The following is a 19,741-nucleotide window of genomic DNA, read 5'->3' as shown; positions in this document are numbered from 1 at the left end:
AAAACTTGAAATAACTTAATTTTATTCCACAATAAATGTTTCTTTTCTATCAAAACATTAACGTTCTCTATTATCATACACACATACTTTTGCTATGTAGCCACATCGACGAATTGCATTTATTATTATTTGTTATTTATTGATTTACTCGTTTTATTTCGATACTTGATTTACAAGGAATGAAATCATTTCTTCATAGGCCGAAAGAGTATAAAACTCTTTAAATGATCTATTGATGATGTGATGCAAACACGATTTATTTACTATAATCATCGTTTGCATTTTTGGGATTTTTTCCCCATAAAAACAAACGGACATTTAGTGTATACGTATTGTAACTTGCCACATGATAGGTCGTCGTTTTGTGTAGAAATGTAGATAGGTTGTTCTAATCATCGATTTTACCTAATATTGCCTTACTTTACTATTTAAAAAAAACAATATGACTGTCTTTGATAAGTATGTTATGTTCGACGCTTTATTTAATTATGTTCATTTCATTAAACATGACAATGTGCCAATGGTATTTTCGTATCACAAGAGTAAACTTTTACAATTACTTTAGAATGACACTTAAAAGCAATGCCTTAGCCTTCAAATATTGTAATGAGGTATTTAAGTTCATTTACCACAATAGAGGCAAACACTGAGACAGATATATTTAGTATGACCAAAATATATCGATAGTCATTCCTATGCATAATTGAAAGTAGAACTAGATGCGACGTTTTTGGTCTACCTCTATGTGATATGGTTTGTTAAGGAGTCTCCAGTACTCATACATGGCAAAGAAGTTAACACAATCCACTGCTATTGAAGTATATCGTGAGTAATGATAGAAGTAACAGTGATTCCTTTATTGCTTTTTTTCTTCAGATGCTCGATGTACATAAACAATCATAATTGGATAATATATTGTTTCAATCAAACCTCATTTTGGTTGGTAAAGAATCATTTTTTTCAAAGTTTAACAATAAAATATATTATTACTTCATATGCGTACCTTTATAGACTACATAATCACTTGTTTGCTATTGTCCTGATTTCATCACTACAGAAGTTTTATGGTCGTGGATCGTTACGATGTACCCATCTGTACCATGAAAACTGATACTGTGAACGTACTATTGTTCGTTGGGTACCAATACGAAATTTGGTCCCCACAGAAAAGGCGATTTCCATTGATGTGTATACTGAAAACTTCAAAACCAAGAATTCAAGAATCCATGAACATGTGTTTCTTCCCATATCCACGAATTAAAGTACCCGCACTGTATGTTCATACATTTAGCAAGTGATTCTTACTTTTGTATATATTACAAAATGAGGAAAACGCAAAAGGCATTTACTAGATATAAAAATAATTTTTAGCCACAGCGATGCGATGACTATCCATGATTTTCCATTATCTAACATTATGTAACTATTTCTAGTGCATACATGTTTTTTTTTTAGTTTTAGTAGGTCGTCTTTGTTACTGCTATAATACAGAAATATTGTGGCTTCCTCATAAGCAAGTAGCTACTATTATTTTTTCTATTTAGCTTACCCAGAACCAAACGACATGCGAAAATCAAACATTCGTACCAAAGAGCAGGAACTTTTGACAAAACACTGGGGGTTAGTCAAGCAAGCTGTTGTCCTCCATCATATTGTAGACCCTCTTATTGAAAGGAATGTTCTTACAGTAGACCAATGGATGGACCTAAAGAATAGGCGAATTTCAGAACCAGAACGAATGGAAGAACTTCTTTACATCATTTTGAAATCAAGACATGATTCTGTTGACCTTTTTCTTAAAGCGTTGAAGCAAAAGGGTTACAAACATATAGCTGACGAACTAGAGGGAAAACTGACACCACATACAGCTACAACTTATATAGGTAATACAGGGGTTATTGCAATACAAAATTTAATTCTAAATGAAAACCGATTTATTTCAGTAACCTGTTCATTTCCCGAATAGCTAATAGGAGCAATCCCTTGTGTAGTCGAATGTTTCCTTGAAATAAAACATACAAAGCATATCACATAGTTTTAGCGCTTAAAGTTTTATATTAAAGCACTCTGGATGAAAGTAACCAATTTGATTTTAAGCATCTTAACCCTTGAAATGTTTTTTATATTCTATATTCTATAAACGTTCGTGCACTTTCACGTAAAAGTTGGTTGTACTAAAATGTTTCCCTGTTGGTGTCCAATTCTTTAACAATACACTAGCTGCAAAAGTTCTAGTTTATCTTGATATCAGAACATGTTTAAATCGTCACATTCGTTTTTTAACTGAAGATTTTATCTAGTTCCAACCTATGTCCAATATTTAGATTCAGTCAGAAAAAAATAAATATAAATATGTAATTTGAAACAATCTTAGCAAAGATATGAAGCGTACAATTATTAAGTCTTTAATTGTCGTTAGAAAATAAGAAGTTAAGACCTTTTAAGTTAACGAGACAATGTTTTTATAATTTTCTTTTAAAATATCAAATTCTTAAAGTCAGTGTCTCCATATAGCAAATAAGCTTCAGAAAATATAAGAAAAGAACACAAATTTCATTCCATATTTTCGAATTGTTTAATCATAATGCACAGTGTTTGACGTTTTGACAGGTGTAAATTGAGACAAAATTGGCAAGCGCGCTTAAATGCACAATGGCGTGAAATGATATACAACCACAAATTTAGTACTAGAACACTGTAGTATTAAAACAGAAACAGTCTTTTTTTCTATTGAATATTCTGATAGGCTTGATTAGTCCTAACTTTTTTATGTTTTAAATGACATATTTTCTTATATATTTGAAGAATAAAAATATGAATTGTAGTTGGTCACTGGTACCATTGAGTTCTTTACACATAGTTTTGCTGTATATCTAAAATATTTATCTGATATCTTTGATTTAATGACCGTTAACAGTAGTCAAAATGGGTGGTTTTATTATTTTGTCGTTGCTCATCCAAGACGGTTCTTGCTTTGTATATTAAAACACGATTTCTGAATTTTAAATTACACTGAAAACAAAATCTCGTTAACTGTTTTATTATTAGATTCAACTTGGTTGTTATCTTTAATTACAGAATGAACAGATGACAAGTCGTTTTGTATTCTTAAGGTTTATACATTGCTCTGAATGACCACAGTTTCTCTAGGAGTAATTTGTTTTTTGTTTTTTGTTTTCTTCTTTTTTTTTCTTTTTTCTTTTTTTTTTCTTTTTTTTTATTTAAGAACCAATCTTGTCTTAGATCTTTATAAAACTTTCTTTCTACCCGATTGCGTGCTACATTTCTCCTAATTAACAATGTATGAATGTTTTTTTACAACATTGAACTTTATAAATACTTCTACTTTCTTATGTGTCCTCTGCAGGTATTGCTGACAAGCGTGGAACAATTACAAGGTTCAAGCAAGTACCAGTCGTTGTTAGTTTTGTTACATCCTTTTGTTTCATGCATATACCTTAACTAATAGTGAATTAATTATGACATGCAAATGGTTTTATTAAAGATCCAGATATTTATATATATATATATATCATTGGATTTAGTCAGATTAAAGTCCGAATTGACTCTCTAGATAAGTTAAAAATGGACCTGAAATAGGCAAATACGCAAATACAAATGACTAAAAAACATTTTTTGAAAGAATACACCACATCGTGTGACATATTATTTGTTTAACTTCTGTAACTGAAATTAGTAAACCATATTTGTTTTCATCGCGTTTACATTAAAAAAGGATATTGGCATATTGGAAAATAAAACCAAAAATTGACGTCTTGATTTTTTACAGAAAGATGATACAGTCGAGTCTTTTAACAATCCATCCATGTCCACCTCAGCTTCCTCAGATCAAAGAAACGCAACCGATGCAGTCAAACAAACAGACCTTGAAAGAATGAAGGATGAGATAAAAGATGAGCTCAGAGCTTTGAGGGCAAATTTACAATCTGAGAGAAAAGAGGATAGGGCAGAGTTAAAGACAATTAAACGACAACATACCGAATTACTGACCAATTTCGAAAAGATGAAATATGAGAAAACTGAACTGAAAAGAAGGATCGACGAGTTGTCGAACAGTGTTGAACAAATGAAAGAAAAACTTAATTTGAAAGAAAAAGAATATTCTGATTTGAAACGGAAAAATAATTTTCTCTTGGAAGAACTAAACAATAAATCTAATGCTGTTAACAAAGCTGTACAAGAAAAAGAAAAGGAAAAAGTTGAAATCGAAAAGAAGTTGGAGGCTAAGAACTGTGAATATAAGGAACTGCAGGGTCTACTGGAATCCCTTAAAGAGGATCACGAGGAAAGGCTACAGAGGTTAAAATCTGTCAACAAGGAGAAAATACGACTCGAACAAAACTTGAAAACTTCGGAGAAAACCAAGAGAGATCTGGAGCATCAAATAAAATCACTTGAAGAACAGATAGCAAAAGTGAAAAAAGACTACGAAAAACAGGTTGAAAACCTCAATCGCCAGTTTGAAGAGCAGAACCAAGAAATCAAAACGTTGGAAGAAGACAAACAAATGATGGAAAGAAAACTCATGGAAATCGACGAAGACAAAGAAGATCTTCGTGAAAGGAACAACACACTTCAGGAAATGTTAAAGAACAGTGAAGAAGAGAATGCAATAATGAGGGCTAGATTACAGGCTGCTGATGTGAAGAAGTATGCTGTGCCACCATATACTACTGTCGTTAGAGGAAAGAACTACAGAACACAGAGATCGTCGTCATGGGGGTATGAATGTTGACAGTTAAATGTAATATAGAGAAACTCTGTCAAGATCGATATGAAAACTCGACCAACATCGGACAAAACTTAAAACAGTATTTGAAATAGCGAACAATATAATGCAACTGATAGGAAAAAACAAACATGCGAAACCAAATACAAAATATGTATGTTAGAAAAAATACCAACGCCTTCAGTGATAGAAACAATGAAAGAGTAATCAAGGGAACCAAGGTTACAGCGGTAATCAAAAGAATGTAATCCAGGGACAAAGACCAGACATGGAAAACAGACATACACAACAAAGAACACAAAGCAACTAAAATCATACATACAAAGTAACAAAAGCAAATGAGCAACTCGGACTCCACTAAAAACTGGGAGCATGTACCAGGTGCACCGGTAGGGTAAGCGTCCTCTGATTTTCTAGAAACACCTGCCGAGCTGCTCATGAAAAGTCAAGTCCGGGGTAGACAAACGAGGAAATGAAAACTATGACCCGTTGAATAAATTAGTTTTCATGGTGCAGATTAATACACCATAACGATCCACGAGTTCATGATGATGACCATAAAACTTCTGTAGTGATGACTTCAATCTTGTAGCAACATAACACTGTTCCAGAAGCCTATTTGTTAGAGTTCTAGCTTGATACAAAAAGTCTGCGTAGTTTCGGCAAGCTCTGGCATAACGTATGAGTTGTGATATGAACACTCCATACGCAGGTGCTGAAGGGATGTTGCCACAGATGAAAGGAAAGTTGACAATTCTGAATGAAATGTCATCACGTTTGTCGTAAAGTTTGGTCAATAGTTTTCCTTTAAAGCATGGTTCAAACAATGTCTTAGGCTCTTGTTTTACCAAAAATTAACTGCCTGACAATACAATAAAAACAAACTGCATGACCTACCCGTTTTACATTCCATATTCATCAGCAGATAAAGCAATCTTATAATTGCAAGTAGTTTTTAACGTTTGTTAGTTTTATAATGGTTAAATCAAAAACAAATAATTCATCTAAAATACCGATATTGCTGTGTTTTTTCAGTACTCATTGGAAAGTCTTCGTTCTAGATTCATTTTCATAGTTCAAAGACAAATACACATATAAGTAACTGCATTATGGAGAACTTTATTTATAAAATAGTCATGTAATTTCGCCTTAAATAACAGCATTCTCCACAAAATCAGATTATGATATGTACTTAATGTGTCTGTTACCTCAGTTTAGTAATGTTTATTGTCGTTGCAGATTGTTTGATAAGAAGTAAATTTGAAGATAACAGTTTAATGATCAGAATATCATGACTGTTCTTTAATATATTAATGTTGGTTAACTGTTGTACAATATTAAAATGTCAAATACATTATCTGCTTGGAAGGAAAGTAGAATATTTTCATCTCATTGTTAATAAATATTATTTATCATTATTATAATCATCTGTTGCGACATTTCCGCAGTTTTTACTGTCGACGTTTTGGTATTGCTTTCTTTTTATCTTTATCTTAACGTGCACAAATAATAATTTAAATTCTACTTCCAAAATTAATCGTGTGCTCGTGAACAGTCGTTACAAGTTGAGCGGTTGTACGTGACTGTGTCCGTTAACAGTCGTTCCAAGTTGAGCGACTGTAAATAATTGTTGATTCTGGAATCTTTCAATTTTGGAAATAGTGTAGAATTGGAAGATACTTTCTGGCGTTATGAATGTTATGATTCTTGGCATTGTGCTTAAGAACGAATGGTATTGATGTATCCGTTGGTTTGGCGTCTCTAGTACGCTGCAATTCTGTTGTAGGAGTTGTGGTTGCACTGAATGCATATTGCCGAAATTATTATGATTTCTGGAAAGTCGAAGTCTTGAATTAGAATAAGTCATTTAATTCGTTCAAGCGTAGGATATTTCACCATATTCTTCTAGCAGGACTAAATGGAATATTCTCTTTTGTCGGGTGGCAGAACTAAATTTCAAATGTTGACGAGTATTGATGACCGGGACATGAAGTGACGAAGTATAACTGAATAATTTCACCATACATGCCAACAATCAACATCCTTCAATCAGATCCACTGATGGAACATCTGCCATCACATCCCTCGATGAAACATCGACCATCACATTCCTCGACACTTCAAGCACTTAGACCAACATGTATACTCCAAACCAACAGACATCCATCAATGCCTCATGCCAAAGAGCTGTCATCCATTTCACCCGACTAAGAGTATACCACTAAGACAAGCTCTAAGGCTAAGGTGCGTTTATTCCAACGATCGAAGAATCGTCTAGGTCAACTAGGGGATATAAATACAACACCATCAAAGGAGGGCTCCAAAATATTTATAATATGACAAGGAGTAGTCTGTTACAGTAGAAGGCAAAAAACGGTGTAAACAACGCCTTGTGTCCTTACATCTCCACCTTGGTTGCATAAAAACATTCACAGGGCCATTCGGGAGCACTAGACCTCTGCCGAGAAAAAATCCACACTATCCATAATCTATCCCATACCACCTATGATTGCTTTCAGACAGCCATTTTTCGTAATCTGTAAGAACGGGCAGAATTATGTAAGACCAACTTGAGTCACTCCTGTGGTGACAAACAGTGTTATTATTGCAAACAGATGCACCAGTCGTCAATATTTACCAGTACGGTCACGGGAAAACGTCACAAAATATTTTGAAGCGTGCACTGCAAGAGTGCAAATGTGATAAACGTGTGATTACTACGCTGTCACATCTGTAACCTCCAAGATGTTGGTGAATACGAACAACCTTTCCACAAACGTTTGAACGGATACAGGAGAAAAGCCTTTACTTCCTATAATTGCCAAACCACTGTCTCCGGGATTTCAACCGAATGCAAATCCTATTTGTGAAACAGAACACAATCTGGAGTGGTCCGCAAAGATTAAAGCGGGAAGGATTTTTGATATAGGACCTCTGTGTCTTTCAAAAAATATTTAAATTTCATTAAATTATGTGCCATAATTAGCACGTTATGTCCAACATGTGCGACCGACCAACGCTTTTACATGCCGATGAAACATCAAAAATGAAACATTCAATTTTTTATAATTACATTGCATATGTCGCTTTTATCTAATTCTGTTTTATTTGAAATATACATAGACATTGAGGGATAAAAGTAGTCAGTTTAACTGTGAGTATGGCCTTCATGAAACATCTCATGTAAAGCCAATTATCCAATGAGATAAGCGTACTTATATGCACAGTAAAATGTAATTATTTGATTATGTGGTGAGTTATGTTACTATCCTACACACTCAGATTATGTTTAAGGCCTGGATAAGGTCATTTGTTGACTGAAAATTTTGCTTATTTATATTTTTATAATCTAGACTATATAATTGTTTCGTCATGACTCGAATCCGATACCGGTTAAGTTTTCTGGTTGGTAGGTTCCTTTAGATTTTATACATTTTAACTGTCTGTATTGTGTCTTTACATGATGCCAGTAGACGAACAATTTCCATCTCTATCCATTATGAACTGTGACAAATATTTTTTTAATTCAGAGTAATTTTAAAGACAGAAACAATTGGGAACTAGTCACCATATACATTGTATTATTTTTTATACAATATCTTCAAGAAGGAGGGTCTTGCCACATACACCTGGCAAGGCTTCTGACACCATATTTCGTAGGTTTGACAATTCAAACATTGTTCGGATTTTTCCAGACCCTTACATGCTTTCATTATCTTCCCTGTATCAGAGCAGTGTAGCGAAAAGAGTCGTCCCATTCTGAGATGTGTATTGTACATTTCTTCGTCTGGATAATATTGATGTGGGTGAAAACTGCAGCAATGCGACGAACACATCGACGACAATAAGAAAATAAAGAGAAAATGAACACCCAGCGAGGAAAACCTGTTTCTTCCAAAAGGTGCTTATTGCAAATACGGATGATAAACAAGTTCACGAAAATGGACACGGGGAGTAGAGAAATGAATCATTTGGACAAGTGGTGACTGTTTTTCAGACAATCATTATGCCATTCCCCCTGTTAAACGTTTTCCAATTAGCAAATTATTCGAATATTGAAAATCATCTAGATTAAGAAAATTTCTAGTTCAAGGTATTTAGTTTCTATTTATTTCATCTGAACTTTTCACAAATATTGTTACTTTTATTGTAAATGGGCAAGTTTAAACAAAAACAATCACTTTCATTTGTATTTTCTTTGTAAAAAAAAACTCATAGAATCATAATCTGTACAAGTTTGAAATCATTTGGAGATAAATAGCGATTTCTATGAATCACCTAAGCCAAGAATGTGTAGCCTTTAATAGTCTAAATCGGTTAAGTGTACATCTTTCAATTTTAGTTTTAGATGAATTATATGTGCATAGACAAGTATTGTTTTCACGTCGTTAAGGTTTTGAACCTAATGTCCATACATTAGTTTCCAGTTCGGCAGTCGTTCATACCTTGTCATAACATGGTCAAATAAAATGCTTGTGATCAGATGCCTGTAACTAATATTTTTTTATCGTTTGTGTTTAGATGTATTAGAATGGTTTTATGTTAGTGGTAATAATACACGAGATTTCAAAATACAGAAACCCTTAAGTTCTGGCAAATTGGCATAACAAAATTTTGTGCAAGCCAATGAAATAGCAAATAATACAAATTTCTGTATTGCACCCCTCCATCTTTATAGAATCTGTCAATGTCGTACATTTCATCCACACGGTGAAAACCTACAAACCAATGATATGTACATGTAGCTCTGAATCTTAGAATTATAATTGAATAGGTTTGTTAAAAAAAATTCATTTACAAGTAATAAACAAAACTAGAGTTTGGATTAAAAGACAGCAGTTATACATGCGAAAGAATTTATTTTTTATAGACATGTATGCATCGTCATGTGGGTCAATTTAATATCTTGTAAATTGGGAGAGAGAAAAAACATCCAAGTAACAGATGCTGGGTATTCGCGTAATTTGAAGTAATTTTGGTTTACATTTGGTTCGTTGAATAATATGAAATTAAATTGTTTCTCAGATTTAAAAATGTATAATATTTATCAAGACGATAACATCAACCGCATTATGCCAGCACAAAATTTTAATTTAATTAGTGTAAAAACAACTCCACTTCATTAGAAAAAGTATGATTGCCTTTTAGAAAGTAGTTATTATTTATAAATTACTGATAGATTGTCCCAATGAAAAGTGCGCCAGAAAAGATTTATCTAGAATAATATTTAAAATTGAATTTGAAAAGACCAAGATTAGTGCAGTGTCATGGAAAAATGCATCACGCACGATCCTTATTAACTAACCGCAGATATCAAACTATTATTATATATATATGTATATATGAATTCACCTTAATCTATTCGTTCATTTACCATATTTGCGATAAGCCCAGACTGGAAGAAACAGGTTTACACAGGGATGAAAGAAATGGCGTTCAACATTAAGAAGATGTCCATTGAAGACCCAAACGGTGGGTGCAAATTGCACATTTAATCCATTAAAGATATCAAACTTGTGTTTTCTAAAAAATGAATGTTGCTTTGTAATTTATTGAAATATGGAAAGAATGAACAAAAAATAACACACAACAAGTATAAAACAAAACCCACAAAATTCTCATCTATTCAAAATCAAATACACGTCCCTTTTGTTGCTCTGATAGAGAATTTTGATTCGATATTCTAAGTCACATCCACTGAAGTAGCACTCCAGACTAGAATCATACAAAATGTGATTCATGGTTGGAAAACCTACACATTTTTATTTTTGACAAGTTGACAATTTTGAATGAAAAGTCATCACGTTTGTCGTAAAGTTTGGTGAATAGTTTTCCTCTACCATCGATTTCTAAGTGTAGGTCAAGATATGAGGCTGACTTTAAAGTGTCTGTAGTATCCTTTATCTCAAGTTCTTTGGGGGTATATGCGATGTATCAAATCCCCAAAATTAGGATTGTTTAAAGATAATACGTCATCTATATAACGGAAACTGAGATGAAAGGATCTAGCTATACGATATTCTTTCTTTCGGATCAGATCAGCTACAAAGTCAACCTCATACGAGTGAAGGAATAGGTCAGCAAGTAGAGGAGCACAATTTGTTTACATTGGAATGCCGACCATTTGTTGAAAAACGCGTCCACCACACTGGACAAATATGTTGTCGATTAAAAATTCCAGCATTTTGTAAACATCTTCTTCTGTATATTTGGAAGATGATTTGGAATTATTTCATACAAAGTATGAGGAATCTCTACCAAGAACTATATATTTGTATCTAGGTGTACCATCTTGTTTGGAAAAACAACGATGTATAATGTTTTTTTTAAGTCGGGATATGAAGACTATGATATATTGTGTTCATAATTGTTGAGTTATCGTTTCTATTGGCAAGGGCGGAAAATCCTGTATTTTGCAGGGCCGTTTTTTTGTCGCGGGAGTCGAAATTCCCATGTTTTTGGAATTAAAAAAATATATTCTGACTACGAAAATCGCCACAAGTCATCAACAGAGTCCCAGATGTATCAATTGTGATGATATTGAACGTAAATAACAAATAAGCTATTTTTATTATAGAATAAACACTCTAGGGTGACTGGATTGACTACCCAAGTGTATTTCGTGCAGCATTTTCCGAATCGACGTTGTGATTCTTACGGACTCATTTGAAGTTTACACCGGATGGAAAAGTTCCGGGGTCACACGTCATCATGAAATTTTTGTCCACATCACGTAAAGAAGAAATCACTGCACGTAAAGAAAAGAAAATGCACATAAAGTATTTAGAGATCGACATAACGTAAAGATGAAACGACCTCACGTTATAAGAAAACCACTGCACGTAAAGATAAATCCACATAACGGAAATATATGTTGATATAACGTAATCATAAAACGACAGAACGTAACGACAAAATTACAGAACGTAATGACGAAATGACAGAACGTATAGACAAAACGACATAATGTAAAGATGTTCCTACATAACGTGAATACAAAATGACCACATGTAATTATAAATCCATAGCAAGTAATATAAAGTTGACAACACGTAAACAAATGTGTATCTTATCGGACAGTTTAGGCGTTCCATACTGTTTCATTTTTTTTTTATTTTTGTCTTATTTAGGGAAACAGAATACCTTGTAAATTGGGCAGACTACTCAGCGTACAGTTGTGGTCTCACTAACCACTTCTGGGTCAAATGGCCACCCCCGCTATGTAGTACCAAAAACACACTGTCAGTGTCACTGAACCTAGACATATGCATTGTAATTGCATTATTTGTGTGTATTATAATTAAAAGTGGTCAAACTAAAGCTGAGAATGTGTACTTTAAAATCATATATGTAATTAACTACAAAAGTGTATGAGTATTGTTTACATGTGTGAGTAATTTGCCTCCATGCTGTCAGTTAGCAGAACAGGTAAAAATGTGGATTTTCAGTATTATTTATTCAAGTAAATTTTGTGAAAAATTTCTAAAATCATCGTACCATTAGCATAATGATTTTGGAAGCCTTACTTTCCAAGCTTCACAACGGTATGCAACTTTAAGATATCATTTGTCCTGGGAATTCACTGTGAGACTTTGAAAATTACTTTTTTAACATGTAAAGTAATGGAAACGTTAGAAGTGGTTAGTGAGACCTGTACATGGGAGCCGGGGAAAAATTTGCCTTTTCATATATTGAAGGAATTTGAGTCCCCACTCCTTTCCACCATCTGGTTTATCAGAGGTTAGGGGCGAGTTTGTGACGGCTTGCCACTCAAGATTATGACAAAGAACGGAAAATCACTTTTATCTACAGTTCAAACACAACATTTTCAGATATTTGTTTTATGGTAAGGCTGAAATAAGTAAAAGTGGAATTACTTTGCATTATAAATCTGCCTTTGAATCCTTTCAACTACCAACAGATTGTGATAAACTGATTTATATGGCAAGCCAAAGTGGACAAAAATACCTATTTATAAATATTTATAAATAATTATAAATATTTATAATTAAAGTAATCTTTACAAATATTTATAAATGAATTATAAATATTTATAATTATTTATAAATATTTATAAATAGGCATTTTTGTACACTTTGGCTTGCCATAGATTTATACAGAAAAAGGAGAAGGTCGCCAAATAGTGTTTCCAATAGTGCTGCGACCGGTCTTGAGATGGTCTAAGAAACATTTCATATACAACAGTAATGGAAATCTAATAGAAGGGCCCAGAAACCAATAGAATTATTGAAAGTTGACTTTACCACTGACAGATTTTAAATTGTTAGTAATATATGTGCCACATTTTTACTTTTGTATTGTAGATATTTCATTTTAATATGGGGTAGGCATTGCCTAAATCAGCGAGCACCGTGAACTTTACCATACTTGTACCATAAGTGCGAGACTCGTAAAAATAATAAAGAACATTACATAGAGCGGGGGTCAACCCGGATGAAAATTTTTGCTTCGCAAGTGCAATATTTTTATTTATATATAGCAGCAAACAAAATCAATATTTCTATTTGAAAATCTGTCTTGTTTATTAATGGGGGAGTTTTTTTTAATAAATGAATAACTTGAACATTTTTTCCCCAAAAATTCCAACCCCATACCCCCTTTCCGCTTTCAAAATGGTCAAGAACTTTATAGCACTTCGCAATAGTGTACATATTTTATCCCTTAAGTGCATTTCTAGCAATATCCATTTCAGTTTTGGCCTGCCAGATCAATCTGTGCAGATACCGGAAATATTACAGTTCTCCACGGATGGTGGGAATGTTTTACACATACCATGTGATGTAAACAAAATGCAGACGATAGCTGCAAATTCCAAACAAGAAAATGATTGCCTTTCCTATCTTAGAAAAGCTATGCTTCGATTTTGATGATACAATCGGAGTTATATTTTTTCCAAGGCGGGTTAGGTTCTTGACAACAACAACAGTGGAACAGCGGAGATACACATACGTACACATCCAAGTGTTACCCGAAGTTTTTATAAACATAACATTCACTTCTTTAAATAAGTAAAAAAAAATAGAAAAAGACTTGAAAACTATCAGAAAAGATTAATTTATTTTTACTGAAACGTAATCTTAACCTGTATTTTTTTATTTGTTTGAAGGAAATGATGAATTTTCTCCGTAAGGACAGTCACTTCTTGTTACTTCCGGGACATGACTTTTTTTTCGTTAGTATATTGGTTAACTTGAAGGGAAATTTAGAAAGTAAATGACATAACCGTAGAGCTCACACCGCTTCGCGGCGCTCGCTATTAGAATATTTCAGAAGATGAGTGATTTATTATCAAAAGTTGACAAAGCTAAATTACAGTTTAGATTAGAACATGTTATTGAAGGGTTGGATAGCCAATGTAAATCCCACGAATCGGGTTCTAAAGTAAGTTTTAAAATTCACTTGAACAGGGGAATTTTGAAGTTCATGTCAGAAATATGAAACAGAATCACCTATCGAAACATATGTGAAACTGTTAGAAAATTTACAAAGCTAAAAGGTAGAAAGAAGTATAATTTCTCACCGAAAAAGTTTTTTTGGTTGTTTTTAAGAACGAAGTATATTCTCTCAGTGAAATGCAAGAACAAGAAAAAACAGAGGCAAAACATAAGAGTCATGTTTAATGAAATACAAAAGCTTCAACCAGAGGTAAACTCTCTCACTAAAGAAAGTCTAGAGAAAACAAATCGTCTCGAGGAATTTGCCAACAAAAATTAAATACTCAACACATACATCGAAAATATCCGTACACAGTATCTTAATATGGGTAAAGCTATACCAGATCTAAAAAGTACCCACGCAGCTAAAAAGGTAAAAGTTTTAAGGGACCGTGTTAAAAAGGCACTCTGGTTCGCAAAATCATTCGGCATTGAATTCACAAATATAACAGGAGTGGATAAAAATGGCAAAATGTACGATCTGTTAAATGAGTCAAAAGCCGATACTAACTATGCACACCTGGTTGATGATGAAAAATAGAAAGTTAAAAATATACTGTTTAGTCTTGACTCGTTTTGCATTTCAGATGGAGCTGATCATGAAGTAACAATCCAAAACAAAAACATAGTTAGATCATACTTGATTAAGCAATGTAGAGAAAACATTAACAAAACATTTTCAATACTACAAACCCCGGGCCCTCATCCGGGCGCACAGTTACACCTTTTTGAAACATTAGACTGTTGGACACGACAAAAAACAAAGGAGGTCCAACTGAGCCACAAGTAGTTAAGATGAAGTTCGCCGCCGATGGTGCAAAAGTTTCTAGAATTTCAAGTTTTTTGGTTTTGTCGTTAGCCGTCTTAAATGATGGTGAAGAAGTTATGTCAAGTGCCGGTCAGCATACTTTAGCAATCGTCAGCTCTGATGAGAAATATTTTACCATCAAAGAATGTTTTGGTGAAATTTTTAGTCATATCAACCAGTTACTTTCACAGGAAAATGGGAAAATAGTGTATGAAACAGTCAAAAAGAAAGTTTCATTTAGAGATATTTTTGGGGGGAGACATGAAGTTTCTACTTACAGTTTTGGGATCGAACTACGCATGTTTGTATTGCAAAATAGAGAAAAAATATCGATGAGATATGTCAAAGCCTGAAAATTTTCTTCACCCCCCCCCTTGCTTAACATATAATTGACTCATGTGATGGTAGATGAATTGCATTTATTAATGAGAATATGTGATGTTTTGCTTAGGAATTTGATTGAAGACTCGGTTAACCTTGACCGTAAAAACAACATAGGCAAAAAGGGAAAGACAAATGATTCCGTTAACGAGTTTGTTAGTCGCATTAGAAATTGTGGCGTCTCCTTTTCGATATGGGAAAACAAGGTTAAGGATTGTCGAGGGGACTTTTTGAAAAACCTTGAATTGACAAGTTTAACCGGGTCAGATTTCTAAAACATTTTGCATAGGCTGATTGAACAGTTGATATCTGCTAATTGTTTAAAATCTGTTTCAAAAGCTCGAGTTATAAATTTATGGAAAGACTTTGAATGTATTTACAGTATGTTGAGTTCATGGTCTCCATTACAGTCAGAGCTAGATACTTTTTTGAACTGGCACTGAAATGGGTTACAGATTTCCGAAGTTTGAGCGAACACCTAGAAGGTTTTGATAGTAAGAGTATAACACCTTACATGCACGTGTTTGTGTACCATATGCCAAAAATGTTAAAAACGTACTGTAGCATTAAGCAACTCACAGGACAAGGAGTTGAAAAATGTAATGATGATAAAAAAATTATCTATCATAGAAAGACAAACAAACATTCTACTACTACAAAAGCTTTAAGAGTTCGTCAAAGAAAGTACATGCTAAAGCAGTACTCGAGTATAAAACGTAAGTATAGGAAATTAAATACAGCTTTTTTTAGATGTGGTGGAAAACCAATGGTTGTTGCCCAATCCAAACTTTCTTCATATCACGGGTCATTCACTGATCACTGGTTGAACTAAGTTGACACTTAGTAAGGCAGCAACCATTTGATTTTCGGGAAAAAAATGTTCAAAAAGTTTGTCTCGTGGAAAAAAACCCATAGACACCCCTTCCCCCAGGTTATCAAATGGTTGTTTTCTAAATGATAGTGAGGAAACTGTTTTTGTTTTTTTTTCTCCTAAAATAATAAGTGAACACGAGTTTCTCCTTCCAAATCACATACATAAATCGAAAAAAAGGGACTGAGAATGGGAATTAAATATTGACCTGCCTGGGAGAAATTTCGTTCGCAGTGGTTTAATATTAGCAAACAAAATATTGAATGAATTAGAAGACAATTTATAATAAATATTAGTTTTGAAAATATCATTGTTTCCGTTTGTTTGTTTCATGTTAAATATAGAGTTCATATGATTTATCTAAATATATGCTCATATATTGCAGTTCTATATATATTTATGAATTATTATTACTATTAAATTGTATGATCCATGAATGTATTATAAATAAATAAAATAACCCTTATGGAGCCTTATAGTGTTTCTATAAACAACGGAATGCGGTATTTATACGAACATCGTCACGTTTAGCAGAAGGTCTCAGTATCGTATTAATTTTCCCATAGACTTCTATAGTGAAGTGCATATTTTTAGGATTTTTTAAAAAATATGTAAATTGATTCAATAAAACTTTCACTTATGTAGCATTTCTAAAGACACGTGAATAAATAACCTCCCGCAAAGAAAATAGGGTGAGTCCACGAAGATCGGACAGAAAAGTAGTCTTGAACTATAAATAGCCATTTTCCCTACTTTCACTTTCGTTTTGCACTCACCAAACCAACCTTTTCAGTGGAACATTTTTATGATATTATGTTAGATTTTCTCTTAAAAAAGTTCTTCATCTTCCAGTGTGATGTTTTTGCTCTATTTTATAAGTCATTGTTCATATCTTTTGAAAAAACATTAGTTTGTAGAGAGGCAGAAAGAAAATGCACTATATTTTTATAGCATCCATGTTTTGACGTACACCCGCTCAGGAATATGCAATACGATACTGGTACCAGAACCGTAATATTAAAGTCAACCCTTTCAAGAGCCCCTTTTATAGAAATACGTGAAGATAAAGATTATCAATTTAATTCATTTGTAGGAACCTACATTTGTAATATTGTATAATGAAGTCTTAAAAAACAATTTGATATTTGAACTTCCAAAATTAATCTTCGCAAATTTTGTCCGCTTTACTAAAAAGCCTGAAAAGGCTCTTAAAAACCAACAAATAATCGTTTTGCAATTTTCTGTGGTGCAATAACAAGGCCTAGTCGCCTCAAAATTGTTTTTTATCGGTAGGAACCTGGATTGTTCAACGTATAGTCAAATTTTTGACATAAGTGTTGTACTGGTGTACAGTTTAAAAAAACAACCCCCGCAAAGTATCCAGATAGCCTAAGTCGATTATTTCTTTATGAAGCCTATATCGATTCGTGAAATTTTAATGAACCGCCATTTTGTGTATGTAAATGAGCAATCTGTGTCTCATTTCTGGGTATGAGAATGAATTTTCAGAAAATGTTAAAATATTACCCCTACCCCTAGGAAAATGGTCTGGGAACCTTTCTTTCGCCGAAATGGCATAGCATACGTCATAGTATGCATTGCCTTGGCTCATTAGGCACGAACCAGTTTCTTATGGTGGCGGGGGGGGGGGCCGGGATTTCCTAATTTTATTTTATTTTTTTTTTTTTTCAGATCAAGATAAAATTGGAATTTTTTTTTTTACACTTTCAGCAAATATTTTTTTTTCAGAAACTAATCTATTTTTTTTGGGGGGAGGGGGGGTTTTGTTTTGTTTTTTTGGGGGAATTTCCTGAAATGTATGATATTTTGATCTCTGCAAGAGCAATATCCCAGCGTATGCTTATAGGAAAAATGCATATTATAAAGCACATAGTTCAAGTTGATATTTTATTACGGTAATATAAAACAATTTTGTCTATAGCCTTGTCTTGGTTTTGGTGAGCATAGTTTCTGTAGGCCAGTTCCTGCACTATAATACTCCCTTAGACCATCATAGAGATACCAAGATCCTTGAATGTTCATGTTGCAATTAAAATGTCCTCCATTTCCGTATGTTATCGCAAGCAAGGAATACCTGAAAAAATCATACGTAAATACATACTCAAACATCTTTTTGCATTATTTTTGTTTTGTTTCAGAGAATATCAGGTTTGAACAGTGACAACAAATGATCCCTAGAGATATTTAGCGTCAATAGTAATAGTTCTATAATGTAAATTGCACCATAATATATGTATACATGAATGAGTATAAAATGATATTAATAAAACATAGGTAAAAGCTACGTGAGAATCATCTTAGCTAAACTTAACTATTTAATATAATAAAGCTGAACATATAATTATGAAGAGAAAATCACTGAAAGGTCTGGTGTTTCAGTTAGAGAAAAGGGGATTGTAAGAAAAACACAAAAAAAAACAAGAAAAAAGTGGAGAAGAGGAAAGCTCGAGCAGTTTTAAAATGTGGTAGACCAGAAAAACAAAACGAAGTTCAAACAGACAATATTTCCCGCTTCCTAGTAAAAAAACCAACAGATAAAGAAAACGTTCAAAAAATGTTTATGTTCCGCCATTGTCTTGCATTACTTAGAAGACTATGTCTTAGACATTTACAATATTTTCCTTCATTTCTAGTCAAAATCACATGTTGTGATCTACTTTTTTTTCTTTTGAAATATAAAAGTGTTATGGTTGTCTTTCAGTTTTGTGTTCGGTATTTATTGGTTTTGTGTTCAGTTCATGTCCAATCATTAAATCTATGGTACAATCATTTAGTATATTACAAAGGCTAGGTGCAAAAAAAAAATAATCAAGAGATTACAAATCCAAGGTATAAAAAGAATGGAAATCGGGAATATGTCAAGGAGACAACCACTCAAAAAGGAATGGAAAATCGACAGCCTAAGGCGACCTATATATCTTCAATGAACGGTAGCCTGCAAATCGTGTATTCATAACAACTATAAGTTGCCAGAAACCAGCTGAGATTGGTAGTTTGGAACCGACGACTTCATGGCATCATTCAGTTATATGTTTTATGGGCGGTAGAAGGAATAAAATGAGGCGCCAGGACAGTTCGGTGAGTGCGTCATACATCATGTCGAGCACGCCCACAAATAACATGACTTATAATGCGCTTCGTAATGCTAACGAAACATTGTATGGACCAGTGACATTTATTCCAAATGTATCTCCGCCGAATATGAATATACAACCGCAATTAGGACCGCAAATGCAGACATCGACCCCGATACACACCAATTATTCACACCTGAATGCACCGCAGGTATTTCTCAGTGACCAGGGTCAAGGACAATTTAATACACAAACAACAGTCTGGGACTAGCATAGAATCGATACTAAGTGACATTCAAGTACGTTTAAACAAGTTAAATATGTTGGATAGTATAAATGACAGGTTGCGAAACATAGAAGATAGATTTGATTCAGTTGAAA

The 19,741-nt window shown here is 33.4% G+C and overlaps 1 protein-coding gene and 1 pseudogene across 1 annotated transcript; both read left to right on the top strand.

The window, feature by feature from the left end:
• The first annotated feature begins 599 nt into the window (after positions 1-599).
• Positions 600-9,234, top strand: LOC148629919 (uncharacterized). The gene is made up of 5 exons (XM_088559764.1): positions 600-825; positions 1,545-1,883; positions 3,368-3,420; positions 3,791-4,743; positions 5,990-9,234. The coding sequence occupies exons 1-5, from the start codon at positions 783-785 to the stop codon at positions 6,006-6,008; spliced, it is 1,407 nt and encodes a 468-aa protein (XP_088415890.1). The 5' UTR covers positions 600-782; the 3' UTR covers positions 6,009-9,234.
• Positions 9,235-14,044: 4,810 nt separating this feature from the next.
• LOC148629918 (uncharacterized) lies at positions 14,045-16,661 on the top strand (annotated as a pseudogene).
• The last annotated feature ends 3,080 nt before the right edge of the window (positions 16,662-19,741 follow it).

The sequence above is a fragment of the Perna viridis genome, chromosome 1 (assembly GCF_037379345.1).
Source record: "Perna viridis isolate PV_CMFRI_1.1 ecotype Kerala chromosome 1, ASM3737934v1, whole genome shotgun sequence".
In the NCBI taxonomy this organism is placed as follows: Eukaryota; Metazoa; Mollusca; class Bivalvia; order Mytilida; family Mytilidae; genus Perna; species Perna viridis.
Note: the sequence above shows the minus strand (reverse complement) of the source record. Positions and strands in the feature narration are given on the sequence as shown.